This window comes from Pseudoliparis swirei, chromosome 4 (genome assembly GCF_029220125.1).
Source record: "Pseudoliparis swirei isolate HS2019 ecotype Mariana Trench chromosome 4, NWPU_hadal_v1, whole genome shotgun sequence".
In the NCBI taxonomy this organism is placed as follows: domain Eukaryota; kingdom Metazoa; phylum Chordata; class Actinopteri; order Perciformes; family Liparidae; genus Pseudoliparis; species Pseudoliparis swirei.
Genome location: NC_079391.1, coordinates 11185305 through 11197565, shown reverse-complemented (window position 1 = coordinate 11197565; position 12261 = coordinate 11185305). Strand labels below are relative to the sequence as shown.

General features: G+C 40.2%; 2 protein-coding genes across 3 annotated transcripts in view; one reads left to right on the top strand and one right to left on the bottom strand.

Annotated features, from left to right (window-relative positions):
- Window positions 1-3694, top strand: part of adam10a (ADAM metallopeptidase domain 10a) — a 37154-nt gene extending 33460 nt beyond the window's left edge. The window contains exons 14-16 of the mRNA XM_056411923.1: window positions 25-245; window positions 367-493; window positions 1111-3694. Of these exons, the coding sequence (XP_056267898.1) occupies window positions 25-245; window positions 367-493; window positions 1111-1232 (470 nt within the window). The 3' untranslated portion in view covers window positions 1233-3694. The remainder of the gene's footprint in view (window positions 1-24; window positions 246-366; window positions 494-1110) is intronic.
- A 203-nt stretch (window positions 3695-3897) lies between these two features.
- lipca (lipase, hepatic a) lies at window positions 3898-11580 on the bottom strand. Of its 2 annotated transcripts, none has more exons than XM_056411924.1 (9): window positions 11334-11580; window positions 9401-9585; window positions 8926-9105; window positions 8601-8718; window positions 8236-8469; window positions 6635-6877; window positions 6046-6160; window positions 5411-5629; window positions 3898-4386 (listed from the first exon to the last, which is right to left on the bottom strand). In XM_056411924.1, exons 1-9 carry the CDS (start codon window positions 11413-11415, stop codon window positions 4272-4274), a joined length of 1491 nt encoding a protein of 496 aa, XP_056267899.1. In that variant the 5' UTR covers window positions 11416-11580; the 3' UTR covers window positions 3898-4271. The 2 variants fall into 2 exon arrangements, with proteins under 2 accessions (XP_056267899.1, XP_056267900.1); XM_056411925.1 differs by having other exon boundaries at window positions 9401-9579; window positions 11334-11579.
- Window positions 11581-12261: the final 681 nt, after the last annotated feature.

Here is a 12261-nt window from a genome sequence, read left to right as displayed (position 1 = left end):
CTCTCCCGCCCTCTCTGCCCCCAGTGAATCCCAGCACCTGTAGCAGTACAGGCTCGGAGAAATGGACCCAATTCTTCAACATGAAGACAACAACGCTGCAGCCCGGCTCCCCCTGCAACGACTTTAAGGGCTACTGCGACGTGTTCATGAGGTGTCGTCTGGTGGACGCCGACGGGCCTCTGGCAAGGCTGAAGAAAGCCATCTTCAATGCAGAGCTCTACGAAAATATTGCAGAGTGGATAGTGGTGAGCATCCCAAGACGGCAATAAAGTCCCGTCGGCACAATAACGCACGTACAGACGGACACTTTCTATGATGTTTCTCCCCTGTATTTAGATATCTTTTGATATATCCTCTGTTGTGCAGGCTCACTGGTGGGCGGTGCTGTTGATGGGCATTGCTCTTATTATGCTGATGGCTGGCTTCATCAAAATCTGCAGCGTCCACACCCCCAGCAGCAACCCCAAACTGCCACCACCAAAGCCACTGCCAGGTACAGTACATCACATGTTCATATTATGTATGTTCACATACACCCTCTTTAGATACATAGTTGAGTGCAGCTTTAGGAGACAGATGTTACATGTTGAGGGACTTATTTTTGTAGTTTCGGTGTGTAGGGGGTCTTAAAATGTGACTATTTGATAATCAGTTTTAAGATGTTACTGCTATTTTGGCCTCATCTTCTTTCCATGCCTACTACAAACTATTCATACATTCTGGCATATTCATTGAATGTGTTTATGTAACTCTGTAACGCTGTTCATTCTGGTCACATGACATCTAATGCTCCTGTCCATCCGGGGAGAGGGATCCTCCTGTTGCTCTCCTGAAAGTTTCTTCCCTTTTTTCTCCCCTATAAAAGTTTTTTTTCTATTTCTTGGGAGTTTATCCTGATCCGATGTGAGGTCCTGGGACAGGGATGTTGTATGTGTACGGACTGTAGAGCCCTCTGAGGCAAATTTGTCATTTGTGATATTCGGCTATATAAAATAAACTGAATTGAATTGAATCTTCTGCTATGGGAACCTTTCTGATGGTGTAGAAAAGGGAGCAGCATTTCCAGTTTTCCTTTTTTTCTTCCCTCACTGATGTGTTTATGTCCTGTAGGTACACTGCGGAGGAAAAGGCAGCAGCAGCAGCAGCAGGCAAACCAACAGGCACAGGCACAGGGCCAGCGCCACCAACGCCAGCACAGAGAGAACTATCAAATGGGACAGCTGAGACGCTGAGACTGGTCTGCTCTTTGCCTCGTTTCTTGCTTGTGCCTCCAATATGAGCACTTCAGTCCAAAGAGTCACCTTTACCACCTATTGCAAAATTCAAAGAACTTGCAACTGGATCAATTTCACTGGATAAAGCCCGACTGTTTGGTTGGGCTTAGCAAACTCACTCACTTTTTATAGGAAGTAAATAAATACCTTTTTCCAAGGAACGACAGGAGGAGAAATTCACTGATCTCTGTTATGTGGTCTTAATCTTTGAATGCTTTTTTTGTTTGTTTTTTACCAGAACAGATTTGTACTACAGTCGCACTCCACGGTCCTTAATCTGTGCCACCTTTTTTCTTTTCCTGTTCTTCCTCTCAGTTCTGCCATCATCAGCACGATGGCAGAACTGCAACTCACATTGGTATTTACTAAAAACAGCATTGAGATATTCCATTTTTTTCCCCTCCAATGTAAATTACATTACTAAAGCACCATCAAAAGCTTTTTTTTATTTTTAAAGCATAACTATTCCTTTAGTGTGCAATTGTACAGATGTTGCAGTAGTTTTCTTTTCTCTGTTTCAAATTAAATTGATTTTCTTAAAGATTATTTACTGTTTTAATTCACATTCTCAGGATTAATACAACAGCAAACAAGTGTATGAAGTGGAAAAGATGACTGCATGTTTATTTCAGGGTACAGCCCCTCGGGGCTGAGGCCTGTACAGAAGGGTTCATGTTGGCGGCAGGTTCTATGAAAATAATTTAGATAAATGAGTTTAAAGAAATGATCTCATGTCCTCTGTGATCAGATGAAGGGGCGATGGATTATCTGGATGTGCATTTGTATTATATGGTTTTGCAGCTGCGTTTACATAAATGTATCGTCTTTGTACTGAAGAGTATGTCTTTACATTCAGAGCGATGATCCAACCAAAACGGAGACTGGTCAAACTTAACTCTGAGGTCAAAAAAGCCTGCGTACATAAGAAGTTATTTCAGAAAAGAAGTGTCCCATTGGGATTGTCCTGCCCACATGTTCGCTTGTTGTGTTCTGTCCACTTTAAAACCACTTAAGAACAGTTGGATCCTCTCAACCTCTGTCTCCAGATGAGGAACCTTTCTGGTTAAAATGTGTTTAGCTTTTATTGATTTCACTTGCAGTGCAGTTTATTTGTATATGTGGAGGAATTGAATCAATTTGGGAAAACTGGAGCTTCTGATTTTCTAATTGCTTTGTTGCTGCTGCTAACGGAGATTTACCGGAGCGAACAGTCAGTATTGGTCAGCCACCCACCGCTGTTCTGGCCTCTCTTTTCCTCCTGATCGGGGTTTTCTCAAAGAACTTTGTCTCCCTTGTTACACCCTCTTGGTTTGTGTAATTGCAGTGAAATGTGCCTACTCAGAGAAGTTGGACTGAAGTTGGTGTCCTAGTGTCAGAGCCATGCATGAGCTGGCAGTTCACCCGAGCACTGTTTGATATATATCAACTCTAATTTGGCGTAACTTGAGTTTTCAGTCGTCTCCAACTTGGGTCAACTTCACTGACGGATAGATAAGAGGGCAGAAGAAACCAGTTGAGTTACCCGCAGACGATACAATGATGTGTATCTAGAGGTACTTAAAATGATTTTAGGAGGGAACAACTTGGGGGAGCAAAGTATTTTTTGGGGGTTTCATTTTTGCAAAAGAGTTGTATGGAGCACAGCTTCAGTTCATCCTGTGTTCTTTGCAAGATGGGAGGATGTTGTGTAATTGATCAGATATATTCTATGCAGAGTATCACAGAGCTCCACCGCTAACACGTCTTTACAGAGAAATGCCTTCAATGTTTTCCCCTAAATGGGCACATGGAATATTCTGTTGTCTTTTCAGAACAAACTGGTTACTTCCGTCTATGTGCTGCAGCAACGTTTGTGAACACACTCGAATACATCCCGACGTTGCTTCTTTTACCGATTTCGTTTGTCTCGCTGGTGCTACTGGCAGTGCGTTCTCTGGATCGGAGATTAAACTAGAGTTGTTATTATGTGTGTGTGTGTGTGTGTGTGTGTGTGTGTGTGTGTGTGTGTGTGTGTGTGTGTGTGTGTGTGTGTGTGTGTGTGTGTGTGTGTGTGTGTGTGTGTGTGTGTCCTTATTCATTATTCATTTTATTGACATGAGATGTGAACAATACTAGGTGTTAGGGTATAATACTCTGGGATTTTTTTTCTTTCTGTTTCACATATGTCGCTGTGATGTTGAGAAAATGTGCAAGTGGTGTAAACGAATAATCAAAAATGGTATAGATCCAGTACTACTGTCTGATTTTAATGTCTATTGTGTCTTATACAGTGTCTTTGCTTTTAGTTTTTCTTTACTTTTATTGGTCTTTCCCATTCTGCTTACTTTGAAAATTGTACTTAATTTGCAAAGTTATTGTGCAAACAAATTTAATTTCTTTTGAATTACTTGAAATGCATTAATAAACAAGAGTTGATAAAATGTTTGTTTTCTCTGTTTTGCATAACAGCCACAGGTAGTGTTATGATTGTTTAACTGGTTGTACTTTGTGTTTAAGGCACATCTTATTACACCATAAAAGTTAGACACTCATGGCAGCGTCGAGCTGCTTGACATCCCAGAATGCTCCGACATGAGCTTCAGTGTTGTGTTTAAACCTATAATCGTATTGATCAAGACAAATGGAGGTTTAAAAAAAAGGAGATTGATCGTTTTACATACACGCAAAGAAAGAAATTCATATACATCTTTTAGGAATTAACATCAAAAGGTCATTGAACGTCCGACTGCGTTTACTGTCTGGTTAATATTTGAATTGGCAAACGTTCAACAAAGACATTAGTATGAAGGCAAACATGTAAATATGGGCTTGTTACTCAAAGTACAGTGTGCAATGCTTAGCTTATTCATAATTTCACATACATCCGTCAGACAATCATTTCTAAATTATTCCCTAAATCTGCACAGCCTCACTTTGAGGAGTTTGTGGACGTTCATGCAACTGTGAACTCCTATTCCATCCATCAGAGATCTTGAGTCTGTTCCACGGATGAAGAGCCTAGTTGTGCTTTCGTCTGTGCTGCTTTGGCGTGTTATCTTTACAGCGCACAAACACTTCATCTCGTGCCACTTCAACACGATGTCCATCATTGGTCAGGGCGCAGAAGGATGTCCTACAAAACAGAACCAAAGTAGTTGACGAGGTAAACAGAGTGTGTGAAACAAGCCACTAGGGGGCAGTAACAGTCTGAATGTGTAAATGTAGATGTTTGTTCTGCTGTCAATGGGACTCTGCAACGTGATAGTATTTGCAAAAAACGAAACTATTCTTTATCGAATAGGGTTAAGTGTATTGTATGTAATTAGTAGGATTAACAACTTGGCATTGTTTACTTTAATAGTCCATGATTTGTGACTGCTACCGTAAATATATACATTTGATTGTAATGCTCAAGTAGTAATAATCATCTAATACTTATGAGTACAGTGCATTTACTCATCTCCTGTTCTTAAGTACAGTTTAGATGTACTTTTTAAATGTTATGGTCCATAATCTCAAAGTAGTATTATAGTCCTTTTTTCTCCACTACATTAATATGACAGCTAGATGTATAACTTTTTTTACAATTTTCCATACAAAAAGTATTATAAAATATAATAAAATATATACACTATGATACACAACGATCTGAAACAGCATACTCTTTAAATATTTACTAACTGTAAAAGCATGTTTGGAAGGCTGGTTGTAATGTTGTATTTATAAGTCACATGACTAATTGACAGATTGTATAAAAATAAACTAGAAACCACCTCAGATACCAGCCTGAATAGGACAAATAGACAACAGAGAGCCGTCTTGAATTGTGCTGGAATGATATCTGACCTTTGCTCTGTGGGCAGCTGATATATTTAACAACCAATAGTATATACATTTGGTTAAATTAGCTCAATTTTTGCCATCTACGGCGTTAAAATTGTGCTTACATCTTAAAGTAATAAAATACTGGGAAGATCTATAACATTCAGAAGTACTTTTACTTTTACTTTTATAAACTTGTATACTTTTTTGTTGATAATACTTCTAAACTTGTAACCTTTTTAATGTAGTAAATGCTGTAATGTACTTTAACTTGACTGCGTTTCGTTAGTATTGATACTTTAAAACCACGACTGCCTTGCTAGCCGCAGCTGTACCTCTCCTGCGTGTCGCCTCCTTTGACGCTGATCTTGCCCAGAGTCAGCAGTGGCTTCCTCTCCTGGCCGCCCCAGGGAATGATGTTCTTCATCCGGTTCCACATGTTCTTCCACAGAGCCGATCCTTCCCAGTGCAAGTGAAGCAACATCAGATCCCCTAAGTCTCTGTCCAGGGTGATCAGGAAGGTGTGCGTCTTATTCCCTGAACTGGTTCCAGTGCTGTAAGAGTTTAAAAAGAAAAACACAAAAACAAGCGGACAAAGTAAGATTACTACATCAGGGAACATCTTGTAACAGATAACATTTCTTTAATACAAAACAAAGTGACGGGCACCAATTAAAGCAGGCCAGCAGAGGATATTCCTCTTCTTACGCTGGTTTGCCCGAGGCTCTTTGATACACAGAACATGAAGGATAACACAGTTGGAGAATAGTGTCTTGAGTAAATTATTCACTCCATCATCCCCATTTATAGTTCACTTTCATGCAGCAGCTCCAGTTGTTTCCACGTGTGTCAGCTGCCCTCTTTCTTTCTGAGGCTGAGAGCACAGCTGCATATTGCATGTGTCAAACACAGAGTCCACCGAGCGTATGTGATGTACTGGGAGCATGATGGGAGCCGGTACAGTACTCACATCATGATGGGGACGTCCCCACTCTCCTCCTTTGTTCCAGTGAGAGAGATGATAAGAGAGGGCTCGATCTCCTCCATCTGGTTGACCAACTGGATCCTAAACTGGTAATGATAGACTGACGAGGAGGAAGAAGAAGAAGAATGGAAGATATAAGGGAGAAGACGAGATAAGGAAGATATAAGGAAGAAGAGATAAGGAAAATATAAGGAAGAAGAAGAAGAAGGAAGATGGAAGATATAAGGAAGAAGACATAAGGAAGAAGAAGAAAAAGAAGAAGAAGGAAGATGGAAGATATAAGGAAGAAGAAGACATAAGGAAGATATCAGGAAGAAGAAGAATATCAATGGAAGATGGAAGATATAAGGAAAAAGAAGACATTAGGAAGATATAAGGAAGAAGAAGAAAGATGGAAGATATAAGGAAGAAGAAGAAGATATAAGGAAGAAGAAGAAGAAGAAGATATAAGGAAGAAGAAGATGGAAGAAGAAGATATAAGGAAGAAGAAGAAGACATAATGACATAATGACAAGAGATCCATAACTGTATCTTAAGTTTGGGCTGACATGGCGATGAGATGACGCCCACATACGTTTGTAAGGCATCTGCGAGCGTGTGTTCAGGAAGAACTTCCAGCTGGAGCTAGTCCGGACCTTCTGGATGTCGTAGCCCAGTGTGTTGCAGCGATGCTTCCGACAGGCCAGACAGACGCCCTTGTCAAAGGCCGTTTTGTTCCTGCACCTGTAAGCCATGCTCAGTTTGTCTTTGTTCAGCAGCGAGTCGATGAAGAGGTGGACGGACCGCTCATGAGCACATTTCACTGTCTGCTCGAAGCCTATGGGAGGAAATAAAGATATGGTGGACATTTATAACGTGAGAACATTGATATATATATATATATATTTTTTTAAACAACTTTGATCTGAATTTCCACCCAACATATTCTCCTGTAGATTGAGAGGCTGTGGGGTAATGTATCATAGGGTCTGATCATTATTATTAGTGAATTGGCTTCATTATCACCGAAGCCTGACATCTCTCAGACTGTCCTTCTGTCACGTCTCCTAGAGCGTCTCATTATGTGTGGCACTGATCTGCTCCGCGGGCCTTTTCTCTAGAGTAAACTCTGGTAGCCTGGAGGCAGCTCAGCTCAGAGGGATGGACAGAGCAGAGGAAGGCACATGTTGCTAATTAACTTGTGAGGATGACAGATGCTTTAATGTGGCTCTCACGATCGTATTATGCAGATGTGTTATTGATGGAGAAGCACCATAAATCCCACTACCACTGGTGTTGGACTGGTGGGAATTAAACTCATCCGCCTGAGCACAAATTGAGAAACCGTCAACAAGAAAAAGATGAATTGGTGCCCAGGATATTCCTCCTCCACAACCACTGTTTTGAGGTGTCAACACCAATTAAGAAAACATCTTCTTATGATCGGGCAGAGGAAGAGGCAAACCAGTAATTGCTTCAATTGGAGTTTTGCATTTTCTTTCACAAATGCAGGGTAATAAATGGCATACAAGAGTAACTCAAAAACAATCATCCAGAGTGACTGTCTCCTTGAGAAGGAACTGGAATGGCCTTCAATCTGGATTTTTCTTTTTAGGCAGCATGCGGAAATCACAGAAACCGAAATGAATTTTTTAAGGCACCTTATTCTATTCCAAGTATTTCACTCTTTTTTCATAAGCCAGAACTGTAATAGTGGAAAACAATAATGATTAGTTAATCGCGTAATGGTTACCAAATGTTGAATTCTGATGTTTCTGGAAAGTGGAACTCTCTCACGCCACCATCAGGATAAAATTCCTATTTCTACACCAAAATACAAACATCCACAGTCATCTACTAAAGATATTGCAAAAACTAATGGCATTGTCTTCATATCATCACCATGTGGCCTAATATTTCAATTTGTACGCAAGAAATGTAAAACATTAATAAATAAATATTAATTAACATTTCTGAGCACATAGATGATACGCCTTTCTCCAGCCTCACATGACATTTTGAGCTTCATACTGCAATAAGACGAGTACAAAGTTCTTTCCGTTGAGCGCTTTGGTATTTTAGGGTGTATTAAACATTACAGCCTCTAGGGGCCACTGGCAGAACTTTAGATTGTCCAATCCCCAGTGGACCATCTTAAATCATTTCTAAAGTGTTGAAGTCTGTTCTTTATCGTACCGAGGAGCCCGTACTCGTAGACGTGGCCGTAAATACTATGCAGATCACATCCAGGTTGGAAGTCCCCTCCGTTGGGGTAGAAGTCATAATGTGCCACGGCCTGCTTGATGCCCACACTGAGGCCCAAATGTTTCTGGGTGAAGGTGTGGATAGCATCCACAAATTCAGCATCGTCAGGAGACAGTCTGTCTGTCGGAGACATGCCTTCAAAAAGTGGCCCCGCTGGATCGAGACCTGAGCAGATACAAGACGCAATCAAGAAACGTTTAGTTACATAATATAATATGCATTATATTTGTTTTGGCTTGTGGATTTAGAAAAACCCAATTATTACACTAACATTGTAAAAAAACAAAACGAATCACCTGTAATTCTTCCAATCTTCTCTGAACCTTCCAGATAACTTCCAGCAAATCCAGAGATGTGAGCCCCGAGGCTGTAGCCAATCAAATGAACCTTTCTAACTGGGTACCGGTAGTGTACCTGGGGGGGGGGGGGGGTAATGATTATGAAGAGATCTGACAACTTAAATATGACACCTGCATGGTGTTTTAAGCTGCCTATTCAGTAAAAATGTGAACAATGGTTCAGACTTCACTTACTTATGATAAATGGCAAAAAGGTGGCATTCTGAGTTTAAACCTCAACAATGGTATCTACTCTGAAAATAAAGTGGAGATGTCCCCTGACCTGAAGGGACTGCAGCAGGTGAGCGATGTCTTTTCCAACAGTGCGAGTGCTCTGTGCGGCCGTGGGGTAGTGCGTGTGAGCCAGGAGCAACCAGTCGGTAATCACCACGTTGACGTCGATTAGATTTGTCTTCAGGGATGTGGCTAACCTGAACACCCAGTTCTCCATCATACCATCGATCTTTGGAAAAACAAGACACGGTATAACTCTTTATTATAATGGTTCAAACCGTATCCACTTCAACCAACTGCATCAGTAACGTTAAAGAAAGTTACACTCTTGATGTCTCTGGCTGCATTTCAGGGAGTTTCTGTACGCCACCTGAATGTTTGGTGATCTCAGCTCATCTCAGGGATTTGTTTGTAACATTTTACATCTGAAACAACGCCAGCAACAAGTCCTCCACACAGGCCCGAGTTCCATGCTTTGTATGCAATGGTTTAAGTCAGTGAAGTGGAAGAAAAATTGACCTTACCGACCACCCGTGAGTGATGATGATGATGGGATTACTGCTGTTGAAGCCACAGGAGGTGAGCGTGTGCAGCTGCAGAGGATCCAGTGTGCAGTTGTCCTCACCTTCTAAAAACATCCTGAAGACTGAGCTGCTGACGTACGGCTCGCTCAGCCTCGGGACTACCCTCTGCTCTCCGTCCACTGCACCTCGGGAATCAAACGGCAGAAGAGTCATCTGTTTGTTCTGGGTAACTCGGCCTATCAGAACACGCCGAGGTACTGGATGTGTTTACTTTGAGATGAATGATTGAAAATTCACCTTGTCAGTCCACTTAGAGAGCAGAAGACACGTTTGTATGAATGCCTCGATGCGATAATAAGTAAACAGGAAGACACTTCCTGTTGAGGCCCTTTTGGGCTGCAGGCGGACCGACTCCCTTTCAGAAGCGCTTTGCTTTGTTTCCAGATCCCGCAGACCTCTTTGGCAGATGCTCACAGATACAACTTCCCAAGACGTCACATTAATAAGTGAAGCCAGACTCATATCGGAATTTCTTAAATAAACTTCTCCTCCCTTAACATGTTTAAAACCACTACACACTTTAAAGATAATTTAGCAATTTCATTTCCTTTATGATTCATCATTGATTCTTGTCAAGCATATTTATTAATATAACATTTCAATGTTTATAATGCCAGAAACCCATGTGCCTAAATGCTCCATGATACATCTGATGAGCTCTGGTTGCTCATACGATAAAAACATTTCCACAGTCAGAGTAGTTATCATCCATAACCCACATTTTCCATGGTGTACCTCACTGCATATTGCATGTGTCAAACACTTCACTGTTATGACTGTTCATCCAATTAAAAACAGTGAGACTCATTTTTAAGAGAGCACCAGAGTGTACTTTACAAATCTCAGACTGTAATTAGTTTAATACGGTTTATGCAATAATGTTGAAGGATAAAAATAAAAATAAATAGCTGCAGCAATGTTTGCATGCACTGTGCTCTGACTGATACTTTATGTGGCCCATTTTTTTAATTTAGTGATTATTTTGCAATTATTATTAGCAAACTCAACATTGAACACAGTTGAAGTAGATATAGTTTAAAAAGCCCACATTTAAGACACTTTGAATTAAACAGCGAATGCCTGCAGCAATATTTACCAACTATTTGATTATTGTATCTCTTGTATCATTTCAGAAACAGCCACTGTAATTCTGCTCCAAACATTATTGGTGTTAATATTCAAAATATATTCAATACAAATCAACAACACGTGTCGTAAAATGTAATTTCCTTTTCGGTTTGAGTTGTTTAAAATAAAAATAAAAATGTAATTAGAAGTTCTGACTGACCTTCAATAAGAATTATTAACAAAACACAAACAATGTTTTTTATAATCTTACAAGAACAAGATATGAATAAAACAGGAGATAACATCTCAACACACAGCTCGATGCTGTTCAGTATATTTGTTCATTTTTTTGATATCTAATATATTTTGAATCAATAATCTTCGAGAAGATACAATACAATACACTTTGGATAATTGCGTTTGAGGTATTGGTTAGGTTGTGAAACATTGATTTCATATTGTAAACACTTTATTCAGCATCACATGGTTTTCAGAAAAAGAATATGCATTCTTGTTTCATGGTAGATTGCTTACAGTAAATTTCAATGAACTTCTGGGGAAGTTTGAGGAAGAATATATATTTTTTAAACTGCGGTTTGGTGGCCCATGTTCTGAAACTATCCCCAGGAGCTCGATATAAATTACATAATTTATTATATAATAATAATATATTAACTGACAATATAATGTATGAATGGGAGTGGTCCACTTATATTTCGGGTGTCCATACATAAAGGAACTCGAGCCAATGCAGCACATGCCTGTTATCACATTTTCTGGGATTATTTAAACACATGTTACTCACCTGCTTTGTTTCCTCTCATTTTCTTCCCCTCATTGAGATGAAACGTTAGCAGCCAACAGAACAGGATTCTGACCACAGACATGGTGCCGCACAGACACTTTGCTAATTCCCTCAAACCAACACACGACAGGTGATGCTTAAATTCTTTAGAAGGTAAAACGCTGGTTCTGTAAGATCCTTTTTTTTCTTCTTTTCTTTTTTAAAGAAGTGTAAATACTGTCAGAGTTGGAAACACATTGTGCTCTATTGTACAGCACGAGAGGGCACCGCAGGAGTAATGGTTATGGATAAGGGGACATTTGGTCCTATCCTGATTGGCTGAGGGCTGGGCCGTGTGATCGAACACATTGCGAAAGAGCGAAGGGAAGAAAGGGGTGGGGGGGCTGGCACGATATGCACTGATAGTGACTGAGAGGTAAGAGCCCCAGACTCTTTATTCAGACCCACCTCATGTCCCACCTTTAAGTGAGAGAAATGTCCTTTTTCATAACGACCAGTTCCACGCCAACGTTTAGTCTACAGACACACATTCGGGACGAGATGTGGAAATGTTCCTGTGTTTGAACAGGTGAGGAGTAGCACTTCCTGCCCCGGTGTACTCAGGCTAACACGTGATTGTGTTCAGAAGTTATCTTTGTGTTTATTTTTCATGATCCAACAAAATCAATGATTATCAAGAGGAGATTATTGATCAAATCAAGCCAATTCCATTTCTGTGTGTAATGTCTGTGGTGTTTTCAGATAAGAGAGTGAAATGTTACACATGCATCTCCAAATGAATGCCATGTGGCCCAGAGTATGCTGGGTGTTTAAGGTTTCCTGCATCATTCCATATCATATCTCCTATTTTTTGCATAGCAAATTCACATTTTAACTGCTTAAAGAACTAATATACTTTCCAGTATTGCTCTATTTTTTTAATAAACCA

What these genes read in the sequence shown, in the direction of transcription:
- lipca (XM_056411924.1), bottom strand. Translation starts at nt 11,415, where the DNA reads ATGTCTGTGGTCAGAATCCTGTTCTGTTGGCTGCTAACGTTTCATCTC. An exon ending in TCATCACTCACGGGTGGTCG is followed by an intron (nt 9,106 to 9,400) that starts GTAAGGTCAATT and finishes GTTTTTCCAAAG; the next exon opens with ATCGATGGTATGATGGAGAA. An exon ending in GAAGATTGGAAGAATTACAG is followed by an intron (nt 8,470 to 8,600) that starts GTGATTCGTTTT and finishes GTATCTGCTCAG; the next exon opens with GTCTCGATCCAGCGGGGCCA.